At 38.9% G+C, this 22388-nt stretch overlaps 1 protein-coding gene across 1 annotated transcript; it reads left to right on the forward strand.

Moving 5' to 3' along the window:
• The first annotated feature begins 4059 nt into the window (after positions 1–4059).
• On the forward strand, positions 4060–21168 carry LOC121512236 (5-hydroxytryptamine receptor 3A-like). The gene is made up of 9 exons (XM_041791406.1): positions 4060–4111; positions 6126–6286; positions 6412–6456; positions 6602–6708; positions 6952–7121; positions 7344–7501; positions 7705–7915; positions 20417–20626; positions 20813–21168. The coding sequence occupies exons 1-9, from the start codon at positions 4060–4062 to the stop codon at positions 21166–21168; spliced, it is 1470 nt and encodes a 489-aa protein (XP_041647340.1).
• The last annotated feature ends 1220 nt before the right edge of the window (positions 21169–22388 follow it).

Genomic DNA, 22388 nt, shown 5'->3' on the forward strand with positions numbered 1-22388 from the left:
TTGTATCCCACAATGCACTGTGAAAAGTAGTGTGCGACCACTGGCAGCTTTCTAGGCCATGTTTACCATCATTTGTAGCTTAAAGCTCCAAAAAGCAGTAAGTGACATTTGACAGCACCCATACATGACTGACAGACAGACAGATTGAGCACAGCAAATAGGAATAGAAAGCACAGAAACACAAACCATGTGGTACCTTTAGGATTTTTTTTTATGAAGACGTACAACCCCAATCCAAAAAAGTTGGAATGCTGTGTAAAATGTAAACGAAAACAGAATGCAATTGTTTGCAAATTTCAAAAAAACAATATCTAATATTTTACCATTTCATGAAAATAATTTGCTCCTTTTGAAATCAATGGCAACAACACATCTAAAAAATAGGGACAGTAGAAACCCCTCTTCTTTTAACAGTCTGGGAAGTGAGAAGGCCTACTGCTGGAGTTCTGGGAGTGGAACGTCGTCTCATTGATGTCTGATGTAGGATTCTAGCTGCTTAACAGTCCTGGGTCTTCTTTGCCAGGTTTCTCATTTCATGATGCATCAAATGACTTCTATTGGTGAAAGGTCTGGACTGCAGGCAGGCCAGTTCAGCTTCTAGACTCCTCTACTGTGAAGCCATGCTGCTGTGATTAATGCAGTATGTGGTTTAGCATTGTCATGCTCAAACACTAAAGGCCTTCCCTGAAAGAGATGTTGTCTGGATGGGAGCATATGTTGCCCAAAAGTTTCTTGATACTTTTTAGCATTGCTGGTGCCTTTCCTGGTGTTTAAGCCGTCCACGCCATAGGTACTAATGCAACCCTACAGTGCCGTGAAAAATTGCCCGCTTTCCTGAGTTTTTTGCATATTTATCACATTTAAATGCTGTGATTAACCAGTTTTTGGAAAGCTGAGTTCAATTTAACTAGCCACACTCAGGACTGATTACTGCCAGATTTGTTGAATCAGGAAATCACTTAAATAGAAACTGTCAGACAAGGTGAAGTAGGCTACAAGATCTCAAAAAGAAACTCATCATGCCACGGTCCAAAGAAATTAAAGAACAAGTGAGAAACAAAGTGATTGAACTCTATCAGTCTTGAAAAGGTTTCAAAGCCATTTTCAAGGCTTTGGGACTCCAGCAAATCACAGTCAGAGCCATTATCCACAAATGGAGAAAACTGGGAACAGTGGTGACCCTTCCCAGGAGTGGTCAGCCAACCAAAACTACTCCAAGAGTGCAACGACGACTCATCCATGGTCACAAAGAACCCAGAACGACATTCAAAGAACTGCGGGCCTCACTGGCCTCAGTTAAGGTCAGAGTTCATGACTCAACCATAAGAATGACACTGGGCAAAAATGGCATCCATGGGAGAACTCCAAGGCCAAAACCACTGCTGACAAAAAGAGCACAAAGGCTTATCGCACATTTTCCAAAAAACATCTTGATAATCCCCAAGACTTTTGGAGAAATATTCTGTGGACTGACAAGACAAAAGTTGAACTTTTTGGAAGGTGTGTGTCCTTTACATCTGGAGTAAAAATAACACAGCATTTGATAAAAGGAACAACAGTCAAACATGGTGATGGCAGTGTGATGGTCTGGGGCTGCTTTGTTGCTTCAGGACCTGGACTACTTACTGTGATTGATGGAACAATGAATTCCACTCTCCTGAAAATCCTGAAGGTCAGCGTCCAGCCATCAGTTCGTGCCCTCAAGCTCAACCGCTCTTTGGTTATGCAGCAGGATAACGACCCAAAACATATCAGGAAGTCCACCTCTGTATGGCTCAAGAAAAATAAGATTAAGGTTTTGGAATGGCCAAGTCAAAGTCCAGACTAGAATCCAATTGAGATGCTGTGGTGTGACCTAAATGGGCAGTTCATGCGGAAAAAACCCCCAATATGCCTGAGTTAAAACAATTCTGCGAAGAAGAATGGGTTGAAATTCCTCCACAGTAATGCAAAAGACTCACCACCAGTTATCGCAAATGCTTGATTTCTGTTATTGCTGCCAAGGGTGGAACAACCAGTTATTAGGTCCAGGGGGCAATTACTTTTTCACACAGGGCCAGCTAGGTTTAGATTTTTTCCCCCATCAAAAAATGTAAGAATCATTCAAACACTGCATTTTGTATTTACTTGGGTTGTCTTTGTGAAATATAAAAATTGGTTTGATGATCTGAAAAATTTAAAGTGTGATAAATAAGCAAAAACCAGGAATCAAAAAGGAGGCAAATACTTTTTCACTGCACTGTATACCATCAGCAGCAGTGCTGGCTTTTAACTGTGCTAATAACAAGCTGGATGGTCCTTCTCCTGTTCAGTACACAGGATCAATGATTTCCAAAAATAATTTCAAGTTTTCATTCATCTGACCACAGAAGAGTTTAGCATTTTGCATCTGTCCATTTCAATGACCCAGAGAACTTTTCTGGATCATGTTCACTGTTCTTAATGCAGAGCCGCCTGAGGGCCCCATGATCATAAGCATCCAACACTTACCTTCGACCTTGTCCTCTGTCCAGATTCTGTGAATCTTTTGATTATATTATGTTCTGTGGATGGTGGGATGTTCACATTTTTCGCAATTCTAAATTGAAGAGAACTTCTTCTGAAACTGTTCCAAATTTGTAGAAGCAGTTTTTAGCAGATTAATGAACCTCTGCCCTTTACTTCTGAGCAACCAATACTGGATAGTTTTTTGTAGCAACAAACTTTACAGGCATGTTTTGGGGACCTCTGAGACAAATATAAACTTATCTTAAAAGGGTAAACTATGTGACCTTCAAGAATTTCTTTGTTACAGTATTTATTGTGACAGTTAAGTCTGCAGTAAATATTATATCCACCCTGTAACACTAATCCTCTCCACTGGATACGCAGTGGAGAGGAGGGAAACCCAAGTTGTTGGGTCACAGGCTTGTTACTTGTAACATGTGGGTCCCCAGAAAAAAAAACTTTAGGAAACACTGCACTAGATAATGATGAAATTTTTATGTAACTTCAGTCATTTGTAGTTGATTTCAAAGCAAACAGAGGTTAATGGTGTCCACACCAAAGAGCAAACAGTATCTGCTATTATATTTCTTACGAAGTAAGAATGATCACGACAGAAGCTGTCATGCAACTCTCTAAAACAGAAAATACATCTGTTCCCTGCAGCAATTTCACATTAACCACAAGTTTTTGTTATCCAGGGATGATATGTAAAGCGCAACTTCATATGAGCTGTATGTAAACTAACCATGTAAATGATTTTATTAATAGTCATTATTAACTTAAAATAATCTATGCTTGTTTGCTCTTATTTTCCCCCTGAAACAAAGCGCACTGTTATACTGAGTCTTATCTGTGTCTTCTTTCTAATAGATATCAGAGTAACTTTATTAAAAAATAATAATTACATTTATAGAAAACATGAAAAACATACTAAACTACTGCTGCTATTACTGCCATTTGTTTTGGTACACAGTAGCTCTGAGAATTGCCCCTGCAAAAACTTGGTGAAAATGCAGCATTAAAGCCACTTTATTGCTTATAATTTAAAGGTGTGGACACCTTATCAGGTTGTAACTTAGATACTTTCTGCTTGTTTTGCTCAATCTCCAGTGCAAAAAGTAAGCCCTATAGCCATAGCATTAGTTTCTGTGTTCTGTGGGCTTGACCCAACTTATTTAGTAAACCCCATGAATTATTATATCTATTTAAAGCAAGGATAACTAAAGTCATTCAAATATTTTAGAGAAAAAAAAAATAAAAGTATTTGTCTGCCATCCCTTCATCATTTGACATACATAATAAAAGTCCCGTTGCAGATGATTCTGAAGCCTGCTGTGCAGTCCAAACACTCATTATGCAAACAGTCGTTTGTCACAAGGAAATGAGAATGCCCTAAAGACACAAGTCATGCTACAGTACACATTATTACAGAGTCAATATTAGTCTGTGAAGGAGTTTACATATGTCTCCTTAGTTTTCGTCAAGCCACGTTTTCCTAGGTGAACATCTTAGTCTGATGCAGCTGAAATAGAAAACAGCATTTGTTTTGGAGAAGACATATCGGGGCTGAAAATGAAGGAAAAACCAGCTGAGCTCGTCATCATCTATTTCATGCTGCTTCACGGTAAAGACATTTTTTGACTATCCAATCAATGAGTAAAGAACTTTCTCTAAATAGAGAGAAATGTTTAACGTTAGCTGAAATTACTTATGGTTTGATGCTACAAATTATCTATATAACAATCACTGTAGTAAAAAAAGACTTAGATGTTATACAATTGAAATAAATGAGTTTTTCTTAACTGCTAAAGCTACTTTTATTTCAAGCTTTTACTACCTTATGTAACAAGATATACGTTATTAAGATTACAGTGGAAAGGTTGATGGAAATGGAGAGTTCATCAGATACACATCTGATTAGACAATGCGTCCTGTCCTCTTTTAGGAATTTTAGAAGTTTAAAAAACAAGTGTAGTTACTACAATAGTGGAGGAGTGAAAAATCCTACATTGAAATAAAACACAAGCATGAGAAATTTTAATCTAAAGGAAAAAAGAATATCCTCAACAAAACTTAAAACTATATGAGTTTTGCTGCTTATTTGCATCAGTTTCACTTAGAAATGAGAGAAAACACAACCCAGACATTAGAGTGGAGCTTCGGGACTTACTTCATATGACTTCATAATAAAAAGGAATTAAAATCAAACTAAGGGTTTGAAAATCCAAAGGGAAAGGTTTGCGCAGCACCTTAAAATTTAGCCACCCAAAGAATATGCAGCTGTTTATAAAAATGTATCTCCATTCATCAATTTTCTGCACCACCCACATGATTCAGTGTCACAGGGGGGAATCAAAACTTGTAGATTTAAGTAGTTCATGGGCATGACCCCAAAGTTTCAGTAATGGTTTGAGCTTTTACAGTAGAAAGCAAAAATTGGCAAAAATTAAAGAAATCAGTTAAGACTTGAGAAAAAGAATTGTTGATGCTCTAAGCTGGAGAAGGATATATAAAGTTGTCACAGCTTTTCCAAGTGTCTAGAAGTATAATCAAGAATTTCAAAGAGAGCCACACAGTACAGAGCAAGCCTGGAAGAGGAAGGAAGACAAAATTTCAGACTTTCAAAGATGAGTCTAAAGACCTCAGAACAACTACCAGGGCACTACAGAATGACTTAGCCAAGGCCGAAATCGTAGTCTCAAAGACGATAATCACTAGAGCCCTGCACAGGAATGGACTGTGAGGTTGCAGACCAAAAACACTCCACTTCTGCAGAAGAGACGCCTTCAAGCCAGAGTGAAAAATGCTAAGGACAACCTAGAGGGGGATTATGAATACTGGAAGTATGTCCTTTAGTCAGATGAGATCAAACTAGAGCTCCTTGGCCATAGAGACGTTGCTTATGTTGGGAGAAAGAAGGGATAGGCGTATCATTCAAAGAACACCGTCCCCACAGTGAAATGCACAAAGCCCAGATTTGAATCCTACTGAAAATCTGTAGAGTGAACCGAAGACCAAGGTCCATGCTAGAAGACCATCACATCTGGAGGAGCTTGAGAGATTGGCCAGAGAAGAATGGGCTGGGATTCTTCAGGAGACGTGTCTGAGACTTGTTGAAAACCACAACAAACGCAGGCTGTTTGTTTTAGTTTTATCTAGCAAAAAGGAGACACCACTAACTATTAGCATCAGTGGGCTAATCATTTTGACCCAGGTAGTTTTTGGTTTTTGGAAAATAATTTTGTTTTTATGTCCAAAATAAAATAATGTAAGCATCCAAAATAAAACTAAGATGATTGGAAAAGCTGTGATAAAAATGCCTTGCTCTGTTTTACAGCATTTGGGAAATATTTGGGAAAAACTAAAATTTTTATAGGGGGGCTAGTAATTTTGTCCTCATCTGTAATTGTAAAGTATGATGGGTCACCAAACTACTGAATTCAAATTCAAATACAGAGCACCGTGTTTCTCCTTGCCATCTTTTGTTATTGTTTTTCACTGGGCCCCCCCCGGTGGCAGAATTTACATAATAAGTATTCAGGTGAAGACAATCACAGAAGCAGAATTTGGTTGTTGTTTTCAACATGGACTAAATATGTTTGTGAAAGAATTGCTTTAAAATATTCTTTTCGAATCAGGTTTAGGAGCAGCATTGAACTGCACAAGCCCAACCCGTAAGGCCTTGTATCACGCACTTGCAGAGGAATTACTTCCTCAAAAAATGGTGCCTCCCATAAACAGCTTCACACAACCACTGGAAATCACCATCAGTATCACTGTGGTGGGAGTCGTAGGAGTGGTGAGTCTAGATCAGGGTCCATTTGTGCTTCTACAAATAAAGTTAATCTTTTGCATTCAATTCTTTAATGACAATTTTTCTGCATTGATGGCTTTAATTTACTTGACATTTAATGTCGTTTTCAGGATGAAAAGGCCCAAACTCTGATAACTGTCTTGTGGCAAATACTGGTACGTTAAAGTGACTTAAATTTTGCTCCAAATAAATTGATTTTGGGACATTTCTGAGATTCTGAGTTAATCATTTTATGATTCAGCAAGCTCAGAATATTCAATAGCAGGAGGTGTGATCCATATGAATCTATGTTTAATGTAGGAATGGCAAATAGATGGCCTGAGCTGGGATAAGGATGAATGCGGAACCGAAAGAGTTTCTATTCCTCGGGAAATGCTCTGGGTCCCTGACGTGCACATCGGAGAGTTGTAAGTAAAATTATGCATTTGTGATTCAGCAAGTTCAAATAATTGTCCAAAAATAAAAGACAGAACCTTAAAATCTAAATGTCAGCCCTAAAAAAACAATCTGCCCTGTGAATAAGGCAAATCTCTATGCAGGTCCTAAAACTGTTTTGCACTATGGAGCTCAGAGGGAACAATTTCTTAAATTATGACCTTTTGTTGATGTATGTTAAGGCTAGATTTCAATTCCAGTCTTTTCTTTTCCAGCATGGATGAGGACACTTCTCCTGAAACTCCCTATGTCTACTTATACAACACAGGTCACGTTTATGATGACAAACCGGTCAGAGTGGTCAGCTCCTGTAGATTAGAAATCTACACTTTCCCCTTTGACGTCCAAAACTGCTCGCTGACCTTTGGTGCATATATACACTTTGGTAAGTCTGTTAAAGTATCAAATGTCTCATCTTTAAGGTCAGTAGTAACAATATTTGACATTATTTGTAATTGACTTTACTGAAAACAAGCCTAAAGATGCTTATACTAAGCAGACTTGGCAACTTGGTGTATACGTATGTGTACATGACATCAAAGTATTTTTCAGTCTTCTGCAAAATAAAAATAAAGCTGTAATATATGTTTCTATTTTTACATTTAAGCATCAGATATACAGATGATTCAAGGCGCCACAGCTGAAGAGATCCTGGAAGAGTCCAGACAAGTCATAGAGACCAATGGGGAGTGGGAGCTTGTAGGCATCAGAGCCACTCCGTCTGTCCTGACCTTAGAGGAGAGCTACTCTATGATAGTTTATCATGTAAGCACTTCTAATCATTGTTCTGTGTCTCTTCCAATCTAACTTTATGTTTTTTGTGTGTGTTATGATTAATATTAGTTTTTAAACTAATACAATATTATACTTTGTATCGGTTTTGTATGTTACAAAAATTCAAGTTGCATCTAAAACAAAGTAAGATGAATGAAGTAAGATGCAGTGTTGTACCTGTGTCTCCACCAAAGATCATCATCAGACGACGGCCAGTCCTCTATGTGGTGAACCTGCTGATCCCCAGCTGCTTCCTCGTCACAGTGGACCTCTTCAGCTTCCTGCTGCCTCCTCAGAGTGTCGACCGGTCTTCTTTTAAGATGACCCTGATCCTTGGCTACACAGTCTTCCTCCTCATCATGAACGATCTTCTGCCCGTCACAGGAGAAACAACACCTCTGATCAGTGAGTGGGAAGTGTGATACTTTTACTTCTTCATCCAAATATAAATGCCAGAAAAAGAAGGAACTCCATGCTCCAGATCTCAGATCAACATTTTTTGTTTGTTTGTTTATTTAGTTTGTCAGTAGCATAAGTATGAAGGGCAGGCCATCTCTTTTTGTACATTTCCTTCTTTTGTTAGCCTTTGGTTTAATACAGGTTCAACACAACAGGTTCATTATAAGAGGACTACAGATTATGTTATTTATTCATTATAAGGAACAGTGTATATTAATGAGCTTGTAAATGTGCCATATAGTAGCCAGAAGCTAATTTCCATCTGTAGTCCCCGTAGGATGGTAACTGAAGACTGAGTTATCACAGTTAATGAAAACAGTAGGTTACTACACAACCCCAGCTAGATGCCAGCTCTCTGTAGTCTGAGCCAGAGATGGGGACTTGAGTCCAGGACTTGGACTCGAGTTGCACTTAAATCGCACACATCAGTGACTCAAGACTCGACTCAGACTCGTGATCTGGGACTTGTGCACAATCTTCAGTTTTTAATTTTTCCATCATGATCTCTTGTCCCCCATCACTCTTTTCCCCTTTCCTCCCCTTCCGTTTGACGGTTTGTGCGTCTTTTATGCAGCACCAACAGCTGCTCTCCACTCTTCCTCATCTCCGTTCATGCTGCATAATGACAATGACACACACAAACACGATGCTCATGCACACACCTACTCTGAAATGCATGCTTACATGTTGGTAGTGCAGACTTCAAGCTTCAGTCTGTTGAGGGCAAAAGTTTCAGAATACCTAAACTTTCTTCTCCTGCATTAAAGCTCCTCTCTGACCATGGAGGATCAGTGTCAGCGCTGTTTGTGTGTGCGCTCCAGCTGTGTGTGTCTGTTTGCTGCCTGCGTGAGCCATGGGAGTGCGCAATGTTAAAATGCTATTTGGTTAATATTCCCTTAATATCATATGTTGATGGGGAACATTTTAATGTTAGAATCTCTGCTTTGCCCCTTGTTGATAATCAAAGGACATAAAAGATGAGAGGAACATTAAAACTTTAAACACGTTTCATCTAGAGGCAGTGAGAAACAGAGACAGATGGATAAGAGGCTGTAACAGATAAATTAGTAACTAAGGAGTCCAGGAGATTTCAGCCGAATAAAGTAAAATTTAGCTTGATTTTACCCTTATATAGAAATTTACACCATAAATGATGACAGAAGTTTCTTCAAGAGAATGAAGGGAGAAATACTCAGCATACTCTGTTGAAGATCTTCTCATTGAGAATTAGAAATGATCATTAAGTTTTTATTTTATTTCAGAATAAACAGTTAATTAAAAGTGTTTTTGTGTTAGTATAAAATTACTACCATTAAAGAAATTCACTATATTGCCAAAAGTATTCACTCATCCATCCAAATTATTGAAGTCAGATGTTCCGATCACTTTCATGGCCACAGGTGTAGAAAATCAAGCACCTAGGCATGCAGACTGTTTCTACAAACATCTGTGAAAGAATGGGTCGCTCTCAGGTGCTCAGTGAATTCCAGCGTGGTACTGTGATAGGATGTCACCTGTGCCACAAGTCCAGTTGTGAAATTTCCTCACTCCTAAATATTCCACAGTCAACTGTCAGTGGTATTGTAACAAAGTGGAAGCAATTGGGAATGACAGCAACTCAGCCACGAAGTGCCATGAAAAAGTGCTTGCCCTCTTTCTGATTCCTGATTTTTTTTTTTTTTTGCATATTTATCACAATCCAATTGAGATGCTGTGGTGTGACCTTAAACAGGCAGTTCATGCTGGCAAACCCCTCTAATATGGCGGAGTTAAAACAATTGGGCCAAAATTCCTCCACAGCGACGAGAAACACTCATCACCAGTTATCACAAACATTTCATTTCAGTTATTGCTGCCAAGGGTGGAACAACCAGTTATTAGGTTCAGGGGGCAATTACTATTTCACACAGGGCCAGATAGGTTTAGATTTTTTTTACCCCTAAAGAAAATTAAATAACCATTCAGACACTGCTTTGTATATACTTGAGTTGTCTTTGTGAAATACAAAAATTGGTTTGATGATCCGAAACATATAAGTGTGATAAATATGCAAAAAACACAGGAATCAGAGAGGGGGCAAATACTTTTTCACAGCACTCTATACTTGGCTGTAGGTGGTCATTAAGTTGGAGTCCATTCGGACTTTTTTAAATTATTGTCCTCTGTTGTATTTCACCATTCTGGTTTGAATTGTTGGCTGCATTGTTCCACACGACCCAATGATTGCCAGTGGTACTGCAACATTTGGTCCCTACTGGTAAGCTTCTAGACCAGGGGTGTCAAACTCATACTGGGTCTTGGGCCAGATTTGCTACAATGAGATGACCTGAGGGCCGGACTATTTAGGCCAGAGATGTAAAAGTGTCGCAATGAGGCCCATTTTTGAGTTTTGTGTAAAATAATGTCAGTTTTGGCTTTTGTCTTCTGCTTTTTTGTTTTGTTCCAATGCACATAAAGGAAATAAACATGTTTATACCAAAAACATTTATAATTGCAACAATTTCTGGGAGAAATGGTATTTTCTGGAAAAATTACAAGGGTGCCAATACTTTCGTCCATCGCTGTAGACGCCTCATTGACTGGCTGGCTGTACGTTGACATAGCCGCCATATTGTGAAAGGCAAGTCCGCTACGTAAGGCAATACAAGTTGACGAGGAGTACGTGAACTGTCGGAATAAGCACAAACAGTTAAATTCATTGATTTAAATGCAAGTACCGATACTAAAAACAAAAAATGAACGAGATTTTGAGTAAGAATCTGCATTTTTTTTGACCCAAAATTATTCAATTAGCATTTAAATTTCACCTCCACGTTACATAGTGTGTCTTGAAAGAGATATTTAATTTCTAATTTCCAGAAAATTGTCTGTCAACTAGATAATTATTTAAATGTTACTGCTCCTTTTAAAATTTAAAGGCAAGATAGAAATTGGATTAAAAATGGGTAAAAAAAAGTGATATATATATATATATATATATATATACACACACACACACACACACACACACACACACACACCTATGTACATACACAGGTTCAATGGTGGATTTGATGTGGATTTAATTTTTAAAGACCTCGAAAAGCCACCCAAACCTAGGCCTGTCAAGCTTCTGTAAGGGCTACCACTCAGTCAATAATAAAACGGGTAAAACCCCATAAAAATCTTTAACTCATAATTATCAAACAGAACCCTTATGTTCTCAGCAACATTTATTAAATAAAAACAAAACACACGAGGCATAGAAGCATAGAAAACACACAATATGCAAGACTTTTGACAAATAGGAAACTAATTCTTAGGTCGAGTTATTTTATTTCAAGTCAACATAAGAGGATACCTTAAAAATGTGGAGAAAACAAAAATTAAATGAGTTGTAATGAATGCAGTCTATACATTTGAACAATTTTAAACCAGTCAATAGGTTTGAGAATTTTAATTTTCAATATTTTTGGTTAGTATTTGTTATTTTGAACACCACACATTCTTAAGACGTCAGATTCTACCATTTGATTATTAAACACTGCACAAATTAATACAATATTTCATTGATTATCAAGGTTAAGATTTAATTTTATCTTAAACAGGACAATAATTAGTGCTGAAATCTTCAACACTGACAGAACAAGGGAAAGACAAGGAAGTGGACAAGCCGCCATTGCTGTGGTGGTAACCCATTCTAATATATAAGTGTTTGAATGAGAGCATGTTTGCAACCACTTACAGGATATAAAAAAGAATCAGTCGACTTCTGAACTGCTTTAGAAGTCATGAAGTGAAAGCACAAAGCTTTTTTCTTTCAACTGTTCTTGAGTGATCTGTAGAGGTTTCTTGGGATGCATGATATTATCAGTCTGATATCAGTATGAGCAGTTTGACATCTGCTGGTATTTGCCGTTTTTTAGTTACTGATGATATTTACAGCTAGTATTTTGGCTGAGAATACCAGCATATATTGACTCTAAATTTTGGCCATATAAACAAAAAAAAAATTAGTGGAGTTTTAGGTTTGTAAAACATGTAAATATTGGTATTATATTGGTACTATCATGCATCCCAAGATGTTTCCTACAGTAATCTCATATCTACTGTTCTTGCAAGCATAGTTAAGTTAAAAATGCATGTACCAATAGATGGTTGGATTAAAATTGTTAGCTGCTGGTAAAGCTACCAGAATCAGATCATTTTTAACTAAAGTTCGATTTATCAAATTACAGCCAACATTTTTAATCTAACAATCTCAGCTGCTGTCACAGTCAGCAGGCAACAGGAGACAGCATTGCAGTGTAAATCCTGCAACCATATAATGGCTGCAGGATTTACACGACAGTCACTGACTACTCAGGATTATTGGTCAATACCAGCAATTTGCAAGACTGACAGAAACAGTCTAGAGATGAGAGATTATCCAGTTGTCAATTAAAGTTCATTGTGATAACACTTTTTATGACAACTTCAAAACTTGAACAAAAAAATAATAGTGAACCAAAGATTAAACATTAAATTGAGGAAATGCCATTAAGGCATTGTGACTAGGAAACAAGGCAGTTGGACTAAAAAGGAAAAATTTAGAAGACAATAGAAAAGCAAACTATCAAGACAGTAAAACTCTAGACTCCGTAGAACAAAATATATTATGATAAATTTTCCCAAATCCTTCAGGCCTAGTTTGGTGCAAATTATTCACTTGCGATTTTTTCCCAAAATTTTGATTGCCATTTAATATGGGATTTTTAAATCCGTCATCTTGTGTTTTAATAAAAAAGAGGAATTAATGATTCTGTATTATAACAAATACCATATTGGGTAGATAACACTAGGGCTGAAAAATCCTGAAAAAATAACCAACTTAAAATATATATTTTGACTTGTACTGTAAATTTGATATGATTTTTTTTAATGAAGGGAACAAATTATTTTTGCAAATTATTCTAGAAAAACAAACAAATGCTTGCAAGATGTATTAAAATGGTATTTGACACGTTCAGGTTGAATTAAAATTGCACCTTTTGCAATCTGATATCTGCCATGGGCCAGGCTGATTTCATCTCAATTTTGCCCTACAACCAACTAAAATCCAGAAAAAAACAAACAAAACAAAATTAAGAGGTAATGAAAATGAATATAAATCCAAACAAAAATAGGCCTAACGTTTTTAACAAAATTAGTCATCCAATCCAATCAAGACATGCTGCGTTTCATTGTGTGCACACTGAAAGTGAACCCATGTGGTGGAATTTACTCATTCCTTGTATAATGAAAGTAGCATTGTGTTTAAAAGGCAGCTAATATACTGTGTGCTGACTGTACCATTCGATCTTTTTGTCAACCAGTAGTTCAGCACCAGTTCTTTGAATCCTGAGTAAATGGAAGGCTGTGAGGTTAAGGCCAACCCTTCCTAGATCAGGAAGAGCTTCCTAGAAGCTCTTCCAAAGGGAAAGGCTAAAGCCATTAGCCAATGAAGTAGATGGCCCTCAAGCCAAGAAAGCTGGGGGCCATTTTAGTAGAAGGCCCTCCAGCCTCCTTGGCCCCCTGGCCAAGGTAGCCCCAGCTACCTCGGCCGCCCCCGGCCGAGGTAGCTGGGGGCCATTTTAGTAACAGCCCCCAGCTACTTTGGCCCTCCAGTCGAGGAAGCTGCTGGTGAGGTTGTGGATGTTGCACCCCGTGTCGTCCAGTCCAGGCTGCAACAGGAGGACTGAGACCCCATTGTTGCTGTCTGTAGAGCCTCTGGCCACATCCAGCAGAGAGGTCAGGGCTACACTTGTACGTCGAGCTACTGAGGAGCGCTTTAACGATCACTAGAGGCAATATCACCCCGAGGTTAATATCAGCAACAATGTGGCTTCCAGATGCCAGGAAACAGCCAGAGTTGGAATTAAACAGAAATGAAACATTGGAAATGTGATGTCTGTAATGGAATGCTGTCAGACCATCACAACCTGAACAGTGCAGAGCACAGACCCCTAGGAGATCTTCACCATGACACATAGTTACTGGCCTCAGATTCGCCAAGTCCAGGCCTATCACATGATCACCGGTGGACTTGTCAGACAGACACACAAAACACAAAGGCATTGTGGGGCTGCAGTTTCAACTAAACTTCCTCACTCAAATCCAATAATGCTTACAAAACCTTAACGTCAAACAAGTTTTAATCTACACCAACACTATCTTGCAAGGCCAGTAAAGCCTTTATAAAACCATCTTGCTGCTTTGAAAACGGCAGGTGCAGGCGGCATCTGATCATCCCACAGGCTCAGAATCCCGAAACCTTATAAAAGCGTACCTAACAAACCCCTGAGCCGGCAGGACAATCAGACACTACCCGCAGATGCTGCATGCAAAGGGCACAAGATGCTACGCTAGCAACTTGCCATCTCTGCCAATACAGGCAGTGAGATGTCAGATAGCAGTAATCCTGAGTCTTTGCTCACTGCCACAAACCATGTCTATCAGAAGCACCCTATCACCTGTGACATGACTGAATAGATATGTCCTAATGGATCACATAACAAACCAACAATCAATCAGAAAGACATAAAGAAGCTGGGAACAGGCACATTCCACCTGTGAAAATTTGAGTTCCAGCACACAGTGAAAAAGACCCGTCTCTGGCAAAGATGTGATGAACCACAGCCTGGTAGTCTCATTCACATTCAAGGGTCAGAATAAGAGAACCATGCATACTAATCAGTCAGCCATCCATCTACAGGTTATCCTGAAGAGTTTTCTCAAACCCAAATCACCATGCCTGGTGTCCACAAGGCCTACGAGGCTAAAGGGAGAGTCCTGCGTCTTAGCATACAGCAACCACAGAACCATGACGCACCGAGAGTTCAGGGGTTTGTGTAAAAGGTACACAATTATATGGTTTCGGGATTCTGAGCTGTTGGGACACAAGGCGTTTTCTGCAGTCACAATACACCTAGACTCAAGACTCTACATCTCAAGCCTCACTGGCCCTGTAAAGCACCATGCACAGGGACAATGGACATGACAAGATGCTTCAGGATAACCCACAGACAGACAGCTAATGATTAGTGCAGATGCTTCTCTCACCCCAACCCTGAATGTAAATGAAAACTAACCAGGGAGCAGATGATCACAAGTCCGTCTGAGATGTTTCTTTGCCTGTGCCCAGGAAGTCAGCCTTCCACAGGTGGACACCTAAACACCTGACTGCACAACCACTTAGTTACAGTCAAACCTAAATGTGGCCACTCAATGACCAGCAAATCAAACATCACATCATCCAACACATTTGTGTCTTGTGGTTGTGACAGTGCCGTGGATGACCATGCCACAGGTCGAGTCAGGACAAAAATGACGCTAGGAACTCTACGCCAAGGATTAGACCACCTAGGTTGCAGCTGCCCAGGCTGTGAAACAGACTGAAGACACAGACAGGAAGCAGCTGATGAAGCCTCGGCAGTGTGCTGCCTTCTGTGATTGCTGCGGTCACACAGCAGTGCGAGGTACAGGCTAAGCCTTGGCCTACAAGCTGAATATGGCCAAAGGCACAACAGGCAGCACCAATTTTTTGATCCTGGCCATCCTGTGGCAGCCTGGACAGGCCCTACTGATGGTGCCACACCTGTCAAATTTCCACTTCAACCTCACCATAATCAGAAAGGCATAACGGAGAGCTTTCAAAAAAAAAAAAGTGTCTATGACCTGCGCTTCAAACATTACCAAGTGATCTATACAGCGATGTGCCTGTGGCATGGATCCATGCCACGTGAGCTCAAAGGGTTAACCTTCCATTAACACAAGACCACTGTATGGATCAGCCTTGAGCAACATCAACATACAATCTGAAATCTAATGTAGCATCTATTTATGTTTTCTAGGATTTGTGATTTGGTTGATTCACCCGTTACTTCACATGAAGAAACAGACTGTGGACTCCTGCACAATACCATCTGCAGACAACAACAATCAATAATATAAAACACATTTTACCTGAAGTTCAGGTACCTTGACATCTTTGGCCCCAAGTGTTAGTGAGGGTGTAATTAGTCCTGGTCCCTGCAAGGCAATTATGCTCATCCCAGCAACATGGAGGAGGTCCAAAGGTCCTAAATTTAAAAAAAACATATTTGCATTCTAAATATCAGCCCCAACCACACAAAAAATACAAATAAATAAAATCTGCATAACTTTGTATGTCATTGATAGAAAAATGCAATTTTCCTGTTCTTACCATGAAATGCAGATTAGTCAACACATCTCTGCAACAAGACAATCTGGTTCACTATGTCCTTGACATGCCACAATGATGTCCATCCTGCAGAAGCAACAAGAGGGTATAGTGCTGTTAACCAGAAAATCAGCAGTCTTCCACTTATACAGGAGTAGTGTATGGGTCAGTCTTGGTCCTACCAGAATAGTAGAGACAGTCTGCTCCCTTTCTCAGCCCAGGTCTTTGTCCAACTGCAAGGCAATCATGCTCATCACAGCAACACGACGGAGGTCCAAAGGTCCTAAAAAATAGAAAAGTATTTATTTGCATGCAAAAAATCTGCCCCAACCACACAAAATTTAATAACCGTCTGTTTTTAAATAACTTTGTAATGGATACAAAATTGCTATTTTCCAGTACATACCATGTAATGCAGATAGGCCATCACTTCTCCGCAACATGACAAGAGTAGTTCACTATGTCCTCGACATGCCATGGTGACGTTAATCCTGCAGAAGCAGTAAGAGGGTACAGTGCTGTTAACCAGAAATTCAACAGCCCTCCATTTAAAAAAAAAAAAAAAAAAAGTACTGTGAGTGTTGACCCTCAGGCATCCCTAGGGACATTTCTGTCTTTTTTCCTCCTTATCTGCTCTTCATTTTGGCTGTGTTAGTGCATATGGTCTAATTGTTTGCAACAAAGTTTCTTTCGAGGCAAATTTTTTAATCCAAATTTCAACTGCTCTAATAGGTCAGGGGAACACTGTGAAACACATTTACTTACCACCCTTTAAAGCCATTAAGTGTCCATTAAATGTCCACTTCCAAATATTTCTTATAAAAACTTAACATATTAATATTTTTTTCCTGCCTTTTTTTTTAGCATAAATCTTTTAAACAACTTCAGCTGTGTTTAAAACTACCAAACATTCAATCATTTGGAGGATTTTAACCTTTTATATTTTGGTCAAATCTATTGATCGACTTCAGTTCTGATCAAAACAATCAATTATTGAATAATTTTCAGGATTTTAACCCTTTAAATGCCAGTTTGATTACAGGACGGCCATATTTTTTCTAAAAAAAAAAACCTACACAAAACAGTAATTATTTTCCAGATAACTAATGTTGAGGGGGGTTAAATCAGTCCTGGGTATGTCAAACATTCACTGAAATATTGACTTTGATGCATATTTAGTTTTTGCATAGCATCCGATTTAAAAATTTACCATCCTTTCAAGTCACTGGTGGACAAAAACATCCCACTGACTCCCATTCAAACCACATTTTTTTTATCTTTAAGTAATCAAACCGGCATTTAAAGGGTTAAAATCCTCAAAATGATTGAATGTTTGGTAGTTTTGAGCACAGCTGAAGTTGTTTAAGAGATAAATGCAAAAAAAAAGGCAGAAAAAATATAAATCTGTTAAGTTTTTGTAGCAGCTTTTGGGAAGTGGACATTTATGTCCTTTAATGGTTTTAAAGGATAGTGCATTAAAGTGATGCCTGAGGGTTAAGCATACCAAAATAATAGCGACAACAAACTTTAACTGTACACGCTGTAAATAAGAATGTACCAGTTAAAAAGATTAGACTCCTGCATCAATACCATCTGCAAACAACAACAACCACTAAAATAAACAATATTTACCTGAGGTTCAGGTACTTGGGGGCATAGTGCATAGTGAGGGTGTAGCAAGTCCTGCTCCCTCTCTCAGTCCAGGTCCTTGTCTGACTGGCTGCAAGACAATCAGGCTCATCAGCAACATGGAGGAGGTCCAAAGGCCCTAAAATATAGAAATATATTTTTTTGCATGCTAAAAATCTGCCCTAATCACAGAAAAAAATATACACTAAAAAAATCTGCACAATGTTTTTTTTTTTTTTGAAAATTGGTATTTATCCTGTTCTTACCATGAAATGCAGATTAGTCATCACATCTCTGCAACATGACAATCTGGTTCACTACGTCCTTGACATGCTACAATGATGTCTATCCTGCAGAAGCAACAAGAGGGTACAGTGCGGTAATCATCAGCTCTCCATTAAAAAAAACATGCCATGGTGATGTCTATCCTGCAGAAGCAACAATAATGATTACCTTCAATAAAGATAGTCTTACAAACAACTTTAATTAAGGATGCTCCCTGGCTTGAACGCAGGTCGACTTAAATCGTAGTAGGCCCAGTTTAACCATCAAGCTATCAGGTTGCCAGCGTAGATGTTTCAGTACTAGTGGACAACAGACTAAGCGAGCACATAGATGCTTTATTCCTACATTGGAAGTTAAATGAGAACATGATATGTTTTCAGTTGAAAAGCCTACAGCATAGCGAGCTAGCACAAGCTAACCTGAAGTATTCAGACTCACCTGTCCAACAGAAACAGCCCAACTTTGGGTCGCTCTCCAGCCAAAGGCTCCCAAAATCCATACTGCTCTTCATCCGAAGCGGCTCCTCATGTTCCCACAAGCCGGTAAAAGGCAGCTTAGTCACGTTTGTTGTTTGTGAACAAGTTCTTAGCTGCTCATTAAGTACTCTCACAAAGCTGGATCCACCATGGCTACCTCAAACAGATTTCCATGTGTTGGCACCGGTTTAAATACACACCGCCCCCCCACCGCTCTCCAGATGAAGCACAGCCGGACTGGCTGTGACGTCACTCTGCTGCTCTTCTTCTTCTTCTCTGGTGTTTCACAGCAGTTGGCATCCATGAAGTTCAAGTCATTATGTCCAATCCTCAGTCTTGTTATTATTACCTGCTCTTTTCTTTTATGTCCTCTGTTTGTTGATGATCTAACTCTATTTTGTAATGAATACAAATGTCTTCCTTTCACAAACACCCCCATATCTTTAGCTATTCTATTTCCTTTCCATCCAAAACTTTCTTTCTGTGCTCTTTCCTTCTCCCAACACATGTGCAGCACACTTTTTGTAGGGTGCCCATCACCCTGCCCTTTAATGTTGACCCAGTAGTGGGCCATCAGTTGCGTCCCCCTCAAGCACAATACAGGAGAAGATCTGACTGTTCCTAAACACAGTCTTAGCGCTTGTGCCTGGATTACATCTAAGCCTGCCAGCACTGACTTTGCTGCTGAACCATATACTATATTCCTATAGTCCAAACGGGATCCGATTAGGGCCACATAAATGTGCATTAGTGATATAAATCTGCACCCCACCGCAGTCCTACAAAGCATCTCATTACATTTAAAACTTGTTTACACTTGTTGATCATCTGACTGACATGATCTGCTAATCTCTGGTCAAAGTGTACCCCTAAGAAGCCAAAGCTTTCATCTCTTCCAATTTCATCTCCATACATTTTTAATCAGCAATTTGTTAGTTTCTTTCTTGGAAGGAAAACCACTTTCGGCTTTTCCACTGAAAACTTAAACCCCCGTTTAGTCCCCCACCTCTCATCTTGACTGATTCCCTCCTGTACTTTCTTGACTACATGCTCAAAATTCCTCCCCCTTTTCCACAAGGCACCATCATCTGCAAATAAAGATCTCCCCATTCCACATGGAGCACTCTCAAAAATATCATTAATCATTACTGAGAATAGTGCTGGACTTACTACGCTCCTTTGCGGCTTACCATTCTCAACTTCATACTGGTTGGATAGTTCTGTCCCTATTCTCACCCATGGGTGTAGCACAGGGGGGAGAAAAGGGTACTGATTACCCAGGCCTACATAGAGAGGGGCCCCTGAGAGGCCTGCAATGAAAAGAGTACTTTGATTCATTTTTTATTTGTAATTAGTGACATTATTAAATCAAAAGTGACTAAAGCAGTGATCCTCAACACCCATTTAAGCTGCCTTGAGCAGTTAAATTTTTTGCCACTTTCTGCCCATTTTTGAAACTTTTATTGCTTTTGTTATGTTGGGACCATTTTTGTCACAGTTAACTCACTTTTTGGTTTCTTCCCCACCCATTTTTGCATTTTCTGCCCTAATATGCCACTTTTCTTCCCATTCTTGCCACTTTTTCTCCCAGTATTTGCCGCTTTAAGCCCATTTTTTTCACCATTAACTCATTTTTTGGTTACTTCTCACGCATTTTTGCCATTTTTTCTCTCAGTGCTTGCCACTTTCTATCTATCTATCTATCTATCTATCTATCTATCTATCTATCTTTACAGGTTCAAACTAAAATGGTGTCTGTTGACATAAAAAAAAATGTTTCCAAAACTAACACAGATATTAATTATGTGTTTCTATATACTGTACTGATAGCTCACATTTTGTCATTGTTTCCTGCAGATGTTTTCTTCTCCCTGAGCCTGGCTCTGATGGTGGCCAGTCTATTGGAGACGGTGTTTATCACTAATGTCCAGTTCAGCTCCAGTCAGTACAGTGCTGTGCCAAACTGGCTCAGCGTGCTTGTACTACGTTATCTAGCTGTTGTTGTTTGCCTCCCACCAAAGAAAAAGAGCAACCGAGTCACTGTCCACCTCAACCAACACACTAGAGGTATAGTTTAAACTTTTAAAATTACCTAGACCATCTAATGGTAGCCTAATAGACTGTAGTTTTGCCTACCAGTTTGCAGAGAACTGGAGGAGAAATCTTCTGTAGAACCAGGGCATATTTCTCAGGTTTTACTTTGATCAAATCAATAAACCTTACATTTTGGAACATATTTTGATATTTTGACAGAGCCATCAATGAATCCCAGCATCAACAGCATCTCAGTGAGTCACCTTCAGAGCATCTCAGTTGATGAAACTCCAGTGAAGCCCCCTCCCTCGTCTCCCCCCACTCCCCTGCCTCCCCTGCCTCCCCTGCCCCACCCGGAGCCAGCTCTGGATGAACTGAAGAAGCTGAGCAGAGACCTCACAGCCATCCGCCTGCAGATAGACAATCACTTCAAAGGCACAAACACCACGCAGGAGTGGCAGATGATCGGGATAGTCATCGACCGGCTGCTGTTCTGGTTGTACATCATCTTCATCATCGTCAGCTTCATCACCATCATCTCTATCTGGATATGGAATAATTCCTATGCAGTATGATGATGATAATGAGCTAAAGACTGATAGGAAACAACCATAGTTGTTCCACCTGTACAAACAAACACTGAAAACCATCTTATCTATTCTCTGAAAGATAGGACATGTTCATTCACTCTGCCATGATATACAATATAACTCTAAAATTTGGCAGAGTTGAATTTGACAAAGAAAGACCTATTAGGTGTACATATAAAAGTTGATTTTGTTTACATATTTTTATAATAATAAATGGTTTTCCTAATTTATGTGCCTATTCAGTGGCTATAAATACAGAATAAGGGGGTTAATGTGGGTTGGTATTTCTCCTTGCACACAATACTGGAAATCCTGGAAAACAGCTAACCTATTTTCTAATCATGGAAAATGTGAGGAAAAGCAAATTTTCCCAGAAAATTTTGCACTGTCCTGGAAAATTATGTTCTTTCAGAGTTCCTCCAAACATGATCATGTGATCTAAAAGGGTCCTGCAATGTTAAGGATAATATCAAATTCTTACAGCAGTATATGGAATCAGGAGCAGAAATTGTCAAAGTCAGATACATGCGATAAGATGTGCAGGAACAAATGTTATCATTATTATTATTTCAGATAGGGCAGATGCTAGATTCTGTCATTTGCTATTTATCCGTTTCAAAAGTTCATACATTTTTCAAGTTTTCAGAGAAAATAAAAGCAAAATTTTGGTTAAAAAAGCCACAAACATTATATGTCAAATTAAGTGCTGTACATCTGCAGGTGTATTTAAATTAGGGCTGAATGATTCTGAACAACATGTCACTGCAAATATTTTGACTCATATTGCAAATTTGATATGAATTGTTGCATTGACGGGAATAATAATTAGCAAGATTTTTTGCAAACTATTCCAGAAAAAATGTTTGCATGATATGTAGAGCATATCTGTTACAAAGAAAAAGTATTACACTGATATTTTATTACATTTAACATTATAGAAATATTATACCTTCTGCGAAAATTGCATTTTCTCATATTAAGATTAAGTCTAAATTTCCATAATTGCTCAGCCTTAATTTGGATTACTCTGTGATCATGAGCATGTAAGAGTTCATAAGCTTAGACGTAGACTGCACATCTTTTGAATCAGACTGCCAAAGATAGGCTCATACTGGTGTATGGCGACAATGCGTTGCTGTCATACCAGCTAAACTGTCTATGATGTGTCCTAGAAAATTATCCTGTAAAGAGTGAGAACTCTGTAA

This window comes from Cheilinus undulatus, linkage group 7, assembly GCF_018320785.1.
Source record: "Cheilinus undulatus linkage group 7, ASM1832078v1, whole genome shotgun sequence".
Taxonomy (NCBI): domain Eukaryota; kingdom Metazoa; phylum Chordata; class Actinopteri; order Labriformes; family Labridae; genus Cheilinus; species Cheilinus undulatus.

Coding starts and splice junctions, on each gene's coding strand:
- LOC121512236 (XM_041791406.1), top strand. CDS start 4,060: ATGAAGGAAAAACCAGCTGAGCTCGTCATCATCTATTTCATGCTGCTT. Junction 6,457..6,601: donor CTGTCTTGTGGCAAATACTG/GTACGTTAAAGT, acceptor TGTTTAATGTAG/GAATGGCAAATAGATGGCCT. Junction 6,709..6,951: donor GACGTGCACATCGGAGAGTT/GTAAGTAAAATT, acceptor TTTCTTTTCCAG/CATGGATGAGGACACTTCTC.